General features: G+C 33.9%; 1 protein-coding gene across 1 annotated transcript; it reads left to right on the top strand.

Annotated features, from left to right (window-relative positions):
* Positions 1 to 12,216: 12,216 nt before the first annotated feature.
* Positions 12,217 to 15,883, top strand: LOC131078219 (monooxygenase 2). Its single transcript, XM_058015880.2, has 7 exons — positions 12,217 to 12,683; positions 12,822 to 12,968; positions 13,267 to 13,332; positions 13,828 to 14,008; positions 14,314 to 14,542; positions 14,973 to 15,209; positions 15,409 to 15,883. Exons 1-7 carry the CDS (start codon positions 12,478 to 12,480, stop codon positions 15,729 to 15,731), a joined length of 1,389 nt encoding a protein of 462 aa, XP_057871863.1. The 5' UTR covers positions 12,217 to 12,477; the 3' UTR covers positions 15,732 to 15,883.
* Positions 15,884 to 17,410: the final 1,527 nt, after the last annotated feature.

Raw genomic sequence — 17,410 nt, forward strand, 5'->3', positions numbered from 1 at the left:
ATCAAACCGAAAAAGTGACACGAGTATGGTGACGTGCTAGAAAAAAGGCAGAAGTCGTGGGACCCACTACATCTTAAAATAGGTAACATCGACCTACGACTGTTGGATGAACAAAGATCAATCACTAGGGTGGATTTTGGCCTGAATGTGGGAAGTGAACACATTTGGGAGAACTTCACCCAGAATTGGACATTTTAAATTTAATTAAATACAATTAAGTCTATAAAGCTTTTTTTCGGGCAGAGGTTTAAAATGATTAAATAGACTAAAAATGAAACCGAAAAAGTGACACGAGTATGGTGACATGCCTGAAAACTAGCAGAAGTGATGGGACCCATGACAACTAACAACAGGTACCATCGTCAGTTGGATGAGAAAAGATCAACGGCTTAGGGTGGATTTCAGCCCGAATGTGGGAAGTGAACACATTTGGGAGAACATCACCCAGAATTGAAACGTTTTAAATTTAATTAAATATAAGTAAGTCTATAAAGCACTTTTCGGATGGAAGTTTAAAATTATTAAACAGACTTAAAATACACACCCGTAAAGTCACAACAGGTACCTTGGTCCCTCATCCGTTGGATGAGTAAAGATCAACGGCTTAGGGTGGATTTCGGCCTGAATGTGGGAAGTGAACACATTTGGGAGAACTTCGCCCAGAATTGAACGTATTACATTTAATGTCCTCAGAAATTCAGAATTTATACTGAAGTATAAAATGTTTTGTCCTTCGGCATTGAATAATTAATAATAATTAATAAAATTACAACATGATTCTTAATGTCCTCAGAATTTATACTAAAGTAATGAATGTTTTGTCCTTCGGCATTGAATAGTTATTAATAGTAATTAATAAAAGTACAACATGATTCTTGATATTTTGCCCTTTAGGTTTTACTTTTCTACTTTTTGGAGTTTTCAAAATAAGAGACTCGTAAATCATAATCGTCTTTCATTTCTTGGATAAACTTGTAAATCAAGGGAGATTCAGAAACAGCTACTAGATTGAGGAATGCAAGTTACAACAGAGACTGTTTGCGCCAATCTAGTGAAATAGAAATTCCAATTTCCAGATAAAATCTAGAACACCTACATCCCACCTTTTTTGCTTTTGGTAATTTGGTGGTCCAATTTGAGGGTTAGCATTTTCAGGTTTTTATCTAGCTGCCTAGCATTATTTTGAATTATTAACAATAATAGTGATGGGGAAAACGGGAAGCAGTAGTTCAACAAGAAGCCAAGTAAAAAATAAAATGTACCTTAACCTAACCGAACTGGTTAAAACACTAGGTTTCACTGATGAATACCATGATATTTATGACCTTCCTATCCATGGTGAAAAGTGTATCATAGATATTAGATATACATTGTCTAGTAAGGCGGCAGATGCATCCAGGGCAAAATTTATTGTTTTCAACCCAATGTTACAAAAAATAACAAATAAAATCACATCGTGGGATGTTGGATTGGGAAGCATGGTGTTACCTGAAGTATTCCCTTGCCCTGATTTTGTCATGGTCTGCACCAAAAATTATGATGAAGATAAAAAAGCAATTGTCAATAAAAATACAAAAGAGGAAATTCTATCCATAAATGAGGGAGAATTTGCTCGTTTGTTGAACCTATAATTTGAAGCCCAAAATTCAAACGTCCAAATTGACCTTGAAAAGCTGGCAGGGAATTATGAGAGTCTCGATGCAAGTCGTAGAGATTCATTTATCAAAGGTCTAATAAAGATTGGTACTGGTATTGTGTTGGATTAGAATCATAAGCCTCCTTATGATTCTAAAATTTTTGTTCCATGGGTTGAGGACACTATTTCCTTGCTGTTGTTTGGCTGGGATCGGAAAATGATAGGGAAGTGGGTGTAAGCCTTCTTGAAATGATTTATAATATCCATTGTGCAAGTCAGCGAGTAAGATATAATTTTATTGATCACATTGTAAAATCCATGCAAAAACAATTACTTATGATCAAAAAGGGTTCCTATAAGACATTTAGGTTCTCATCCTACTTGTGCTATCTCCTTCTATCCAAGTATTGTGCAATATTTGAGACCAAAAAGCTTCAAATTGTGAGCTATAAGATTGATGAGAAGACTGGGAAGAGAACAAACTGTCCAATATATGATTGGAGCCCAAAGATAAGGATGCATGATAACAGAAAGAACTACAACCATTTTGTGGACTTCTTTTTGGCACCAATGTATAATGAAATTACAAGCACTCCAATGCCTAGGTTGCCTATGTCTTGTAGAGATTGCATTCAACTCAAAAGTCAAATAGAATTGGCTGACTGGTTCTTCATGGAACAATTCATTGTGTTAAGGTTTTACGGATTGGTAGTAAAACCATACAGACTTCCAATACATTTGACAGAGAGGGTATTTGCATTAGAGTATGTATGGCAATTGGAGAGCACAGATAGGCAATTCCATGGTCAGCAAAAGAAGAGCATATTTCCTTCTGTGCCTTTCTCATGTGGAGGGTTCACATTTGAGAGAAAAGCATTCATTGTGGCACATGATTTCTTGACAATTTTTAACTTTGGTGATGAGGGTCTCTGGCAGTATGATCTAATCAATGTAGTTCAAGAAAGGCTTAAGAAAAATGGGAAATATTCAGCGTTATGTCAACATGAAAGTAAACCATTGCTAGAAAATCTTAGAAACAAGGACTCCTAGGATGAGGTTAAAAAAGAGATGGAGAAAATTGCAGCTGACAATAACATTTCAACAGAAGAAATTTCATCACAAATTATGGAGGGCCAGGGCATCCAAAATAGGAGGTCCTATAATTTCTACATAAAATCTGCTAATCCATCTAAGAAAACTATTCCCAAATCAATTCTGCATGAATGTAAACAGAATTACTAGACTCAAACCAAAATAAATGATTTTTGGACTATGAGGAGGAATCTCGGTGAACCAAAGACAAGTGCAGAATTTGAGAGCATCGACGAGGATGTAGAGTTTAGCAAATTGTGGGATATGGAGCATGGTGGGACTGAAGGTGATGATGAACCTAAAATATTAGGTGGAGTCAGTGAGTCCATGAAAGACAAATATAGAAAAGGGGCAAACCTTGTGGAAAAAATGGGTTTTGAAGGTGGTGGTCTAGGTCGCAGAGGAGAGGGCATTTGGTATCCACTTTAGGTACAACTTCTATCATAGTCAAAATCAAAAGGTCCTTATAAACCAGTCATTGGACTTGATTCTTCAAATTCATCAGGGATAGGTACTACTCATTACCCTCAGGGTCCACCTACATTTGTTTCTGGTTCAAATCCACAACCACCACCACATCATGGTATTCCCATTGGTGGTGAATTAAGTGCCACTGCCACTGGTGGGGAATCTAGGAATAGTATTCCTATTATTGTTCAGTCAAGTGCTGCTGTGATTGGTGTTGGACAAGGGCAACAACAAAATATCTCTCGCAAGAGGCCACTAGAGGAAGATACTCAATCTCATACTATTAAGAATCCTATATCAAGCGCCATTGACCCTACAAATCAATCATTTGCAGCTTCAGATCACACGCCTCAAAAGACTATGAAAACTACACATGAAAGTGTCAGTGGGAGTGGGACAACATCAAGAACTATTGTTGGTAATCCTAATCCTGGTCAAGCATTAGTTAAAACCATAGGAATAAGTGGAACTGGAGCATATGGTATTCCTATGTCACCTTTCAAACATTCAATTGCTTCAGCAACCCCAGATTTTCAATTTCGTGATCACTATGAAAAATTTGAACACACGACAAAAGCAAATAAAGAAAAAAAGAAAGCATTTCATAGGAATTCCATGTCTGAAGTTGTAAATGAACAACCTACAAGGAACAGGGTATTTCCAACATATGACCCATAGAAAGATATGATGGAGTTCATGGTTGTTATGCCCCCGGGCCCATCTAAAGATAAAAATCCACCACATAGTCAGATAGATCCCTCTCAATTTCAAGTTAGCACCCTCCAAATGGATTTCTCCAAAGTACATAATGTGGACAAAATTAGTGTGTCAAAAAGGACTAATGAAGTGGTCTACACTTCACTGCTAAAGGTGGAGAGAGAAAAAAATAAACTAGAGAAACAAATAGAAAAGTTACAGGCAAACCTAGAAAATGAGAAATAAAGGAGGAAAGCAGCAGATAGCAAGTGCAATGAATTACAGAAAAGGATAAAAAATTTGGGCTCTGCAGTAGAAATTGCAGAGCAGGACAAGAAGGATGCAGAATTGAAGGACCTGACAGAAAAACTGGCTAAAAGCAGTAAAAAAATTGTTAAGGAAAAAGCTAGTTTTCAAAAATTATACAGAAGTTATGAGTCTGCTGCCGCCGAAATGAAAAAATTACAGGACCTATTGGATCATGGGAAGGAAAAACAAAAACATTTGCAAAAGGAAGTAGAGGAAGAAAGAAAAAAATGTGCACAAATGAAAGAAGACCTGCACAATGCAAATGATAAAATAAAAACTTTGGATGATAGATTCAAAGATAATATGAAAAATACAACGAAGTATATACAAGAAAACATTTGGCAGGAAATAATGCAGAGGAGTGAGAAGTTGTGTGAATGGTTTCAATTGATTGAAAGTATGAGACAATTTTTTTTAAAAATCAAACGGCACTATCAGAAGAGCACACATGTTTATTCAAAAGAGGAAATGGCAAAAAAGATTCTGAAAGTAGTCTACAATTCCAGTGATAGATACTTGGCATCTAAGGGAATTAAGAGCTGCATTGATGCCACAGTTAAGACATCATCTATCATTCAAAAATGCTAGAAGCTAAGGGAAACATCAGAAGTTATGGACAGTTGTGGAAAAAAGATAATGAAGCTACAAGAAAAGAAAAATAATTTGATTAAACTTGGTTTGCCTAAGCCTGTTGACACAGAAAATAAATTCATTGGAGAAGAAGCTTACAAAGAAATCATGGAAAAAAAAAAAAAGTCTGATTTAGACTTGCTTCCAAAGGACACAACTCCCAAAAGCTTTCTGGAATTCATCCAACCATTTACAACTCTAAATTTGCTATTGGATGAAACAGTGATGTCAAGTAAATCTTCTGAATATGGAATGTTGATGAAGTTGGAGTTGACTTTCCATAGTTTACTGAATATTGACCTTTAATCAGACGAAGAGTGGAGCACCCTACAAAAACTAGCATAGAATTCTTAAGAATCATAGTATGTATTGCACAATTTTCTTCTTTTATTCTTAATTTCAAGGTTTTTTTTTTCCTGTTTGCTATTTTGCTAATCCAGCCTATGAATCTAATTTATGAATAGGAAAAAATAGCACTCGCTATTGCTATTTTTCTAATCGAGCCTATGAATCTATGATGCACACTGCAAAACTTCAGCTAGTAAATTTGTATTCTCCAATTCTCCCTTGCTTTAACATTTATGCATTTCTCTATTTCTAATTAGTAGGTTTTAGGCACTCCTATAGTTATTATCTATGTTGAATTTGTCATGACTCATGGCGTGAATTAATATTTAATTTGGAACTCTATTTTCTGAACTGGAGACATCAAACATGTAGCAGATGTTAAATTGCTAATATGGCCTATGATGGCCATATAAATATGTGCTGAGTTTGTGATTTTGATGTTCAGTGTTCGCATGTTGCAAACTTGCAATTCGACCTGAAGCTGTTGTTGCTCCCTTGTTTCTATAAAAGGGAATTCAGGGTCATTTGCAATTTTGCAAAGGGTTCTGAAACTTTGTATTCACTTTTGCATGGACATTGGAGAATCACACAGGAGTTGTTGTTGCTCTCTTGTTTCTATAAAAGGGAATTCAGGGTCATTTGCAAAGGGTTCTAAAACTTTGTATTCACTTTTGCAATTGGCATGTAGAATCACATAGATTGGTGTATTATTATTGAATGAAATGTATCATATGGCTATATTTTGAAAGAATTAATGAAAATCTAAGTTCTCGACATGTGTATTACTATTGAATGAAATTTATCATATGGTTCTGAAATATATCACACAGATTTGAGACTCAAACATTTATAAATAAACAATAAACATCTTTGTATCAATAAACACATTATGGTTTTTTTTTATTATGCTATTTTAAATCTGGAAATAGAAAGTTGAAAAATAAAATTACAAATCAATATTAAATTCTAATTGTAAAAAGTAATATGCTTTTGTAATATGAATGATGAGATAGAGTAATAAGATTAATAAATACCAATCTCTTACAGTTGCCATTCATCCTCATCAAATTCAGTGCTTTCTTGATTCTCGTCTGTGGTTTCTTTACTCTGAGACTGAGTCTGCATATCTTCGCTGAACTAGATCTCAATGCTACTAGTAGGTCCACTAGTCCCACTGGCACTTTGGTTTGAAGTGTTGCCCAAACCTCTTCTTTCCCATTTGGACCTCCAGATTTGCAATGCCCTATTGTAAGGAAAAGTGTGGACATCATACCTAGATGTATAGAGCCTCAAGCAATTTTCCAAATTTTTGTCTAGTTTGTTTCTTAGCTTTGATTTTAGGAACCCCAAAGCATTGAAAACTCTCTCATCTTCCACCGAACCCAATATCATGGTAAGACATAAAGCAGTAATCTTCACATATTCTGGCATTGAAACATGCAAGGATGCGTTCTCAGCTATATATTTCCAAACCCTTGTTATTGATCCCTCTTCACAGGGGTTCTTCATTTTGGCATATTGTTGTTTCATAGTGTATGTAAAATGAGATGATTTCTCTCGAAGATGAGTTTCATCTAATATTCCATTTATAGTTACTCCATTCAATTCTTTGGATATACAAAATTGTTTTATCAAAGTCAGTAGCTTACTTTGAAAATCAGATGCACTGTTGAGGCTCCACTAATGAGGAAACACAATAGACATGGCTTCAAGTAGGTTGTTAGGAGGGAATCTGCTTCTAATTTCTAAGGAAAGATCATATGCAATTTTCTTCACAAAAGTAGTTACAGTCTCAACAGTCTTGTCGAAATATTCCTTTGTAACTCTTGCTAGTTTCTTCCTGGGGTGCTTTCCTGGTTCCTTGGGGTCAACCGTGGCATAGAAGTGCATTGCTATCTCAACTCCCCATACATTGGCACATACCTCCCCATCTGCACCAATTTGTAAAAAGTTATCAGGATTGTTCAAATCTATGAGTGTCTGCCACTTAACAAATTTTTCATCAGATAGTGTTGGTTCATTTCGATAGAGATTGTCAAGGGTCATGCATGTCATCTTACGCAGCATAGCATATTCTGCAATATACCGAGCTCTTTTTTGGGCAGCCTTCATAATATTCCTCATTTCCTCTAGCATGGGCAGAAGATCTGCTAAAGTTAAGAGTGTCTCTAAATTACTTAACCTGCCAAGAAGTTCAAGAAATTTTGGTTGATCTAATTCATCGTGAGTTGTGTGAAATAGTCCAATCAAGGATGGATATTCTGAAAACACTCGATGTGCTGGACCATCCAAAGAGATCCATCTGGTATCATTATTCTTGAGAAGCTTGTTCCCATCAGTTAATCCATCAGCAAAGTGTTGAAATTCCATAAATCGCTTGGGACTTCGACAGAAGTGTGAGTAGTGCTCTCTGATTAAAATTTCAATTTTTTTAACTGAAGCAAACTTGCTCACAATTCCAAAAGCTAGATTCATTCTGTGAGCCATGCAGTGAATTGCAGTAATGTACGGTGCAAATGAAGTTTCAATCTTTGTACAAAGACCATTCCTATGACCTTGCATTACTGAAGCTCCATCTGCTCCAACACAAACCAATTTTTTGGCTACCGTCATGTCATCCATACCTCCATATTCAATTAAACTTCTCTTTACTAGTTGAAATAAATTTTCCACTGTCGCACTCTCCTTAATTTTAGCAATAGATAGTAGATGAGGTTGACGGGTATGATTCTCTACAGTATAAACATGCATGCATACCCATGAAGTATTGTCTACTGCCGTAACTTCGTCTAAAGAAAATGCAATGAAGTTTGACTCTCTTATTTTTTCCTGTACATCTTCTATTTCAACCTCAGCAAGACAACTTGCCCATTCCCATCCACTGTTTACTGACCAGTGTCTATTAGGATAGTTAGGAACTTTCAAAAAGTGTAATAAACCACTAATTGATGGGAAATCTATCATAGCACGCCCTCTACTCAAAATATGAAAAACAACGCTTAACTGAACAACTTTTCCCAGTTGTTCTATTTGCATTGCTTTTCCAAAAACAGCTTCAATAGAACCTTTAACTTCAGCAAGCTTCGTCTGTAATTTCTCATGAAAATAATACTCTTCGACATTCCTCACATGCTTACATTCATCCTTTGTTTTCCATCTTATCACTGATTTTTCAACCCCATCTATCATTTGTTTTTCATAAACTTTACCCATATGCTTTTCTATGGTGTCAAATTTTAGCTACAACCTAATTTCCTTCTTATTTTTCCAAGTGAAAATCTTACACCTGCATTCTATTGGAGGCTCACCTTCAATTGGATTCTCCACTGGTTCAATGAATGGATAATTCGATGCCCAATTAATTTGAAAATTCCTGACTGACATATCCCACTCCCGATCCTTTTTTGATTGTGGTTCACTATTTTTTGATATGGCTTTTCTTTTCCCCTTCCGTGCATTATCATCAATGGAATTATCACCCAAGTCGATTATATCATTCCAGCTAACTTGGGTATCTACTAGATAATCTTCTTCAAGATCATCCTGATCTGAGATATCAGGTTCGCCGCCATCTTCAACATGCAGTGCAGGTGGCAAATTTTGTACTTGTACTTGTGATGATGTACCTTCCTAATTTTCACCAGTACCACAATCTTTTCCAATGCCAAAGTACGAAGACAATGTTCTGCTTTTTGTTGGCCTCTCCTGGCCTTCCCCACATTCAGGTTTCCTACCCCTCTTCCTATTCGACATCTCCAATGAAATAAAGGCTGCCAAAAAAATATCAATTTGCTGAAGAAGTAATAATAGACTATAATGTATAATATACCAGTTCAAAAATATGATCGCTCACCTTTAGGCTTTAGGTAACTAGTAGTCGCCAATACAGTCAACAACAATGATTTTCCTTGGTCTGAAACTTCGCTATTGATCAGAATTTAGAGCCTAGAACCCACCAGATTGTGTTGAGATAGATTTGATCTTTTCATGTATTTATACCAATCCTTATATGGTGAATTCCGCGGGAATTTACCAGTATACAAATATTTGGCAAATCCTGTGTAATTATAACACGACTTATGTAATTTTCGAGGTGATTATAGGTCATCCAAATATGACTTATGTAATTTTCGAGGCGATTATGGGTCATCCAAATATGACTTACGTAATTTTTGAGGCGATTATAGGTCGTCCAAACAATAGGCGAATAGCGAATACAATATAGTTGGCGAAAGTTGGGGTGACTGGAGACACGCATCGGCAAGATGTCGGGCGAATTGGGTCCCTCTGGATAACAAGTCTTCACATGCCTATAGGCGAATTAAGGTCATCTATTAAAGCAACCTCAGAGAGTGTAGGCGAAATAATTAAATTTATCGTGTGACCACCATATATTGTATTGGCAAAATCATCGCATAGAAACATTTAATTGCATAAAACATATGGCGATCGAGCTGTGACATTGATAGAAATTGATAATGTTCTAGGGACATGGCCACCCCCATATGGTACAAAATATTCGCCATTTTCGACAGGGCTGACGTGAAAAATTTGCCATTGGCGAATATTCACCACTAAAGTAATCGCTGGAAATGAACATGGTTCTTGCATTTTTTAGTGTACATGTGGCAAGGATAATTTCTTCCTCTTTCCCGAATAATATAGGAACATTGATTAAACGAATAATAAAAACTCAAGGGAAAAAATCAAAATATGAAAGGTGTTTTGAAATTATTGTAATGCATATTTTCTTATAAATCTTCATAGCAATGTGTGCAAGTAGTAAATGACAACTTTGGGGTATAAGAGAACTAGATGCTTATTAAATTGATTAACATCTAAATGAACTAGATACAGTAAATCAAAGGGTCAATTTTTTTTTTGCATCTTGAGCAAACATACAATGGTCACAATGAGAAATAAAGATAATTCTATATTTAAAATTAAAATATAAGAAAGTAATTGTTTCTACAAGTTCTTGTCAAAGTGAGTCTGATCCATGATCCAAGACACAAAATAAATAAACTTTAAATCAAAACAAGTCTCTAAGAATATAAGTAGAGAGGAAAAATGGATTCAACTAAAAAAATACTATTTATACACTAATTATTACACAAAATCATCTAAACTTGAGATACCTAAAATAAATATAAAGTATTCATTAGTGTATAAATAAGAGTGAAACAAGAGTCATATCGCACTGGAAGAAATGATAATATTAATTTCTTTTTTAAAGTGGTAAGCACTTTTGGTTTGAACCAGTGAGGTCACAAATGGGGACCTCATCCCCACCCAAACAGAGTTTCAATTATGATGGAAAGAACAACAACACCACACTTGAACCATAATACTTGATGTAGGAGCAAAAGTGTAAGATTAATCATGTATCATCCAAAAATAATTTATTTAATTTTGTTAAGGCTAGGGGAATAAAATTAAATGCAAGCTACCATATAGGCCTTCATAGACCTTGGAAACTTTCCATGGAGTCATATGGGATTGAAATTAGTTAATATTTGTGGCCTATGTCTAAAGGAAAATGCAATTTTTATGAGTGAGCACATATATCTATTGTAAAATCAAGAAAATCTCCACCTTGGCGTGGATTTTGGGAAGGGGAAGTGTCAAGCTTCCACATGTATTGAGTGTTTACTAAGAGAATGAGAAAAGTCACCTGTTTAGGCACACACATTGGAAAATTAAAGAGACACCACCTTAGGTTCCCATTTGGGGAAGTTCAAGAGAGCTATCAATTATTTGTTGACGTCGTTGATAGCTATGTGTTGATCTCTAGGAGGGTGCATGAGATTTCCAAAAGGCACTCAAAAGAAATAAATCAGGGCTTGGGCTAGTTGTTTGATCATCTAGATAGCCATGTGTTGATCTCCAAGAGGGGGCATGAGATTTCCAAAAGGCATTCAAAAGCTATAAATTAGGGCTTAGGCTATGTTTGATCATCTAGAGTTAATTGGATCATCCAAAGTTTAGTGAATAATCTAGAGTGAAGTGGATCATCCAAACTTAAGTGGATGATTAAGAGTGGACTTGATCATTTGAAATTGAGAAGAATTCTCATTCATTTGATAGTTTAGTATTAGTTCCAGCTTGGAGGATTTGCAAAGCCCATGAGGCTAAAGCATTGTAATTGATGAATTTCTATTTCATTTTGTTGAGAAATAAAAGACAAGTTATTTCCTCTAAAGCTCTATGTTATTCTCTTTATTATGCTGAGTGTGAATTGTGGGTGGTGTAACCCTTCATCAAGAGTAATAGAATAAGTGATTGGGTATGTAAGAAGAGTACCCTTAGTCGCAGAGAAATGTTAAAATTAGAAATAACAGAAGAAATGTTATTATTATTATTATCTTTATTATCGAACAATATTAAAAAACAAAACAATAGTCAGCCCTCAAAAGAGAGGTTGGGAAAATAATTAAGAAAATCCTAATTAAAATTTACCGTACCGTAACCATAATAACAAAATAGAATGACACCAATGTCGAGACGCCAACTAGATCAAAGTTAAATCATGTAAAACTGCCTTCAGACCATACGAGTCGCATGAAGAAAAATAGAGACTTAAAACATGCTGCAGATACATAAAAAAATAATAATTTATGAGCAATAACACAGCATATAAAGTAAACTGCCCTCAATCAAAAGGAGAAAATGTTATTATCCAATCCAAGCACTTCTATTAAAGAATGATTGTGAAAACATGATCGATACATAAAGCCATTTACACAAAACGAATATGACCGCCGCAATTATTACAAATGTAGACACATCTCGAATAGTTCAGATCCTTTTACATTAAAATACAATAAACTAAATAAAGTTCTTTGCCCAGTAAATGCGACTTATATAGCAATGGTGAACGAGACTTAAAGGAGCATAAAAAGTTCGTGCTTGATTGTAAGGCCCGTAAAAAGAAAACGTTACTGTAATTGATTTCAACGTGCGTGTGTTGCTTTTTTATGGTTGGATATCACAGGTCAAGTTGTATTTTTGAATGGTGTGCCCACTGTGCTGAATGCATATTTTAATAAAAGTAGTAACGATGAGATTTTCTTTATTGAAAAAGAAACTTACAGAAAAACGTTTTAAACTTGAGAGAAATTGTTTTAAACATGGTTAGTAACAATGAGATTTTCTATATTAAAAATGAAACTTACAGGAAAACGTTTTTTCACTTTTGTTTCACAAGAGAAACAACTTTACAGTTCTTACTTTCTTTGTTGGGCTAATCATAGAACGGGAGAAAGGGAACAGCTCTTCTCTTATATAAATCTACACATATGCTCATGCATTGCTGTGTGGTTCACACTATAAGGCTTTTCATTATAGTAAGTTATCTTTCGTTTCAAAGATATATGTCATACTCTATGGAGGACCTAAGGGAACCCCTCAATGGTAATGGAGAATATGTGTATGAGAATTTCCATGACATTGTGATTGTAGGAGGAGGAGTTGCAGGCCTTGCCACAGCCCTTGCCCTCCATAGGTAAATCACTTGTTTTATCATTTTTAGGTTTAACTAATTGTTATTGTGTGCTAAAAATATATGTGGTTCTGGATATTCAAATTAGGGTTCCTTATATACTGTGTATGTATGGACTGACATGTTTAGTGGAACATCCAGGTTGGGTGTAAAGAGCCTAGTACTTGAGAAGGCCAGTAGCCTTAGAACTAGTGGGGCTGCCTTCATTATGTGGGCTAATGCATGGAAAGCTCTTGATGCTCTTGGTGTTGCAGACTCACTTCGTCCAAATTATTGCCAACTTGATGGGTAATTTTCTTTTTCAAATACCAGTTTGATGCGTAATCTGCGTCCTTTTTCATGTAGATTTAAATTATGTTGTAAGATCTGGATGATGGTATTTTGTTTTTGAGGTATCAATTTGATGGGTAATCTGTGTCTTTTTATCGTAGATTTATATTATGTTTTAAGAAATTTTTTGGTCTCTAATGAAACACTTCTACTTCAATTTTTATTTTGATCATTCTATGATAAGTGGCAAATGTAACTGTTCATATTAATTATATATAGAAAGGTTTTAACATAAATGAGTTCGTTTGCTGTGCAGAATTTCTGGCTGGTCAAATTGTACTGGGATGAAAAAGGCAGTCCAACTCATAAAGAAGGCTAAAGGGTGATTAAAATGCAACACAAAAGCTAGCTATTTTATTATATTTTATTATATTGCTTCCATGCACAAAGTAATCTATTAGATTTGACAGTTGCATGAAAAGAGGGATTGAGAAAGAGATAGACAAAATACTTTTCAGGATTCTATGTAGTAATCTTGTTCATTATTGATCTATTGCTATAAATTTTAATTCTTATATAATAAATTGATCGATGTTAATTATTAAATTGTTTATATTTTTTCTAAAAAATTTAATATGATATATATTTTTAATATTTAGAACAAAAATGGTTTAGTTAAGTTTTTTATGTTTAAGTGAAGATTCTATCATAATTGACTAGAGAGTCCTTCTTTTAGTATATATTTTAAAGTATCTTAATATTTGCACTTTAATTCTAATCATTTTATTTTGTATATGATCAACAAATGATAATATAAAATAGTATAAAATTTGAATATAAATTCAATTGATATTGAGTAATATAATTTGTATTTCAGGAAATTAACTATGATGATGGAATCCAGATGTATAGAACGAATCAAACTTATAGAAACACTTGCTAAAGAATTGCCAGAGGGAACTATCAGATTCAATTCTGAAGTTGTTTTGATAAATAAGGATATCTCATCTTCTCTGACCTTGTTGAAGCTTGCAGATGGAACATCTATTACAACAAAGGTACATTTTTCTTCACTGATAAGACATAAATGTCAATATATTTGATTTAACCATTGAAAGAACATTTTGTTCAATAAGAATAAATTATTCAATTTAAATATAATTAAAATATACAATTTTTTAATCATTATTTAACTATCACATTAAATAATATTTGAATAAAAGAGTAAACATAATGCTTAAAATATATTGATTAAATAATTCCTTATGTATTTAGAATCTTCTGTAACGTATTATGGTTATGAATATGTTTACAGGATTTTCCTAACATGGTTGGCTAAATTTTATTTACATATTCTCTATAGATATTAATAGGCTGTGATGGAGTTTACTCAGTAGTTGGGAGGTGGATGGGTATACCACCAGCAAAGTCTTCAAGACGCACTGCTATTCGAGGCATGACAACATATGAGGAGAGCCACCAACTAGAAAAGTTTCATTCACAGGTTTGGGATAGAGGATTAAGAGCTGGATTCATTCCTTGCACAGAAAAACAAGTTTATTGGTTTCTAACCAGAAGATCACAACCTCAAGGTATATTTCTTAGTTATAATTATTGACCCATTTATAAAAAAATAACTTTGTTTTTATCAATGATTAGAATTCTTTCCATTGCTCTCCATTTTATTGCATAAATAATTGAAACATAACAGTTAAATGACATTTTTTTGTGGAAAATGGGTGAAACATATTAATAATTTGTAAAATAGATTGTAAATTAACAAGATTTAGGATGAATCCAAATTTTAACTTAAAAATATACAACAAAACAAAATTAAATTTCACCATTACAGTTACAACATAAGTAGTTTTCATATTGTAAACTTTTTTTAACTGATTTCATATTTCTCGTTGATTGAGAGTTCCAATTGTTGATCTCTAACTTAATCTTAATGTTTTGCAACTGCGTGAACACTATTAATTTTATTTCACTCTCTTTGGGGTTCGATTTCTATTTTTGCAGATGTAAATATCTCTGGTGATGCTGAAAAGATTCGACAATCAACTTTAGACACTATCCGTGATTTCCCAAAACCATTTGCAGAGTTGATTGAAGCAACTCCGGCAGAAACCATTAGTTTGGTAGATATGAAGGTGAGGTTAGCATATCCATGGGAGAAGCTCCTACCTGGTAAAGGAAATGGAAGTGTGACACTTGTAGGAGATGCATTGCATCCAATGACCCCTGATCTTGGTCAAGGTAAAATGAATTTTAAAGTTACCAGTTACCAAATGTTTTATAACTTTTTCTGAAAGTCCTTTAAATTTTTAGAGTAGAATCTTTGTATTGCTTTTAGTTTTGAAAGTAGTTGCTTTGTATTTCATATTGTTTTGATTTAAGAATAAGTAAATTGGATTATGATTTTAACTTTATGTGCAATTGGGTTCATTTATTACAGGCTCAGGTTGTACTTTGGAGGATGCAGTAGTTCTGGGAAGATGTCTCGGAGAAACTATGAAAAACATAAACATTGTACAATGGGGTGAGGATAAAGAGAAAAAGATAGAATGGTGTTTCAACAAATACTTGCAAGAGAGGAGATGGAGAGTGTTTACCCTTATCAGTGCAGCATTTATTATAGGAATTGTGAACGAAGGATCCTCTAAACTCATTCGTTTTGGTCGTGATAGAATTTTATTTCCATTGTTTTCCATGTCATACTTCAAGTATTTTGCAGACTTTGACTGTGGAAGTCTGAAATTCGATTCATCCAAAGAGTGAAAACAAACATTTGCTCTTCAATAAGAAATATGTAAGGAATAGTCAGACAGTAAACGGGTTAAGGAAACCAATTCAAATATTATTAGAATCCTTACCAAAGATTTGTAAATCTCGTTATGAAATAATCTAATCATTCCCTTTCTTGATTTTAAGATTCTTTAGTTTATTGTTTCATAGAATAAAAAAGGCCAAAGCTATTTTAAAATTTCAAATTTATTGGAGTCCATCTATGTGTGAACATGTTTCGATTAAATTGTTATAAGTGACAACATACCTGTATATTCACATCTCAAGGAAGCCGGTAAATAAAGGAAGCCAGTGCCTCTAGTTCATTGGGGAGAACTTAGAAAAACTCATCTGCATTAAATGAATTCAATGACCCTTTTGTATTTGATGGGTCCTCATGGAAAGTATAAACCATGGTCTCTAGGAAAGACATTTCTAGTGTTTTCTCGTGTCCTTTTAATTATAAAATAAATTATTTTCCATGTTTTTTTATTTTAATTCAATATTAAAATTTATTCATTTTAAATTTTATTTAGAGTTAGATGTTTTGAATATATTAAATAAGAGGTCCAGACTTTAGCATAATTGAAATACCAACAAGTGACAAAAACGAAGAGCTTACGAGGGGTGAGGACCCAACACTAGTCAAAATTATGGATATGGTACTACAAAATGGGTGTTGTTGTGGCACCAAAGAAATCATGGTGTTCGATCAAAAGGTATCAAACAATCTTCTGCTGTGTTTACAAAGTGAAATATAAAGAAGAGTGTATGCCCCCCCCCTTAAAGTGTTTGCATGCACCAACCTTAAGAAATTTCTATAAGGTAGTATACATCTAAAGACAAGCACATCAAAATAGTGAAATTTTCCCAAATATAGATAAGTCAAAGGTGAAAGTCATATACAAGATAAGAGCACATAAGGGATCCATGATCTAGGTAAATATGCACATCGAATAAATCATGTACATCAATATATAGAGCTTACAACATGAACACAGGGCCTTTTAGGTCAGCATGGAAGAGACCAAAATAATCAATGATTTGCATCATCTTTCAAAGACAATAGAAAAGAACATTTTTGATAAAAGTACATTTACAATATACAACATGTATATGAAAAATAGAATAATTGAGATACAAATAAATGAATGTCACAATAGTATTAGTTACTTTTTATCATTGTGTCAATGAAGCCTCAAGGGTCATCCAAAGAGAGATGAACAAACAAGAGATGCATCAAGTAGCACATCATAGGGAAGAACATCACATGCAAGAAAAAATTGAAAACACAATGGTACTACATGAACAAAGCTAGTCTAGAAAATTATCCACCTCCCAATCTCGCTCATCATTATATAGAGATGATGGACAAGATGCTAAAGGAGATACAACTAGTATAGTAGATAGAGCTATGTCTGTTTACAAATATGGATCACACTCTAATGATTGATCATGACGTGTGTTGCTACTAGCTATAGTTAGTTCTTTAAAAAACATGAAAGATAGCTCATTATCATTTTTAATAGTTTCAATCACGTTATCTAAAGCATCATGTAAATTAATCATTATAGGTGATTTGATAGGAAGAGGAGAACAGTTTCTTTGAATCAACAACTTCAACTTTTGATGAGGTTGAGATAGATAAAATAAATTATAAAATAAATTATTTT

The sequence above is a fragment of the Cryptomeria japonica genome, chromosome 7 (assembly GCF_030272615.1).
Source record: "Cryptomeria japonica chromosome 7, Sugi_1.0, whole genome shotgun sequence".
Lineage (NCBI taxonomy): Eukaryota > Viridiplantae > Streptophyta > Pinopsida > Cupressales > Cupressaceae > Cryptomeria > Cryptomeria japonica.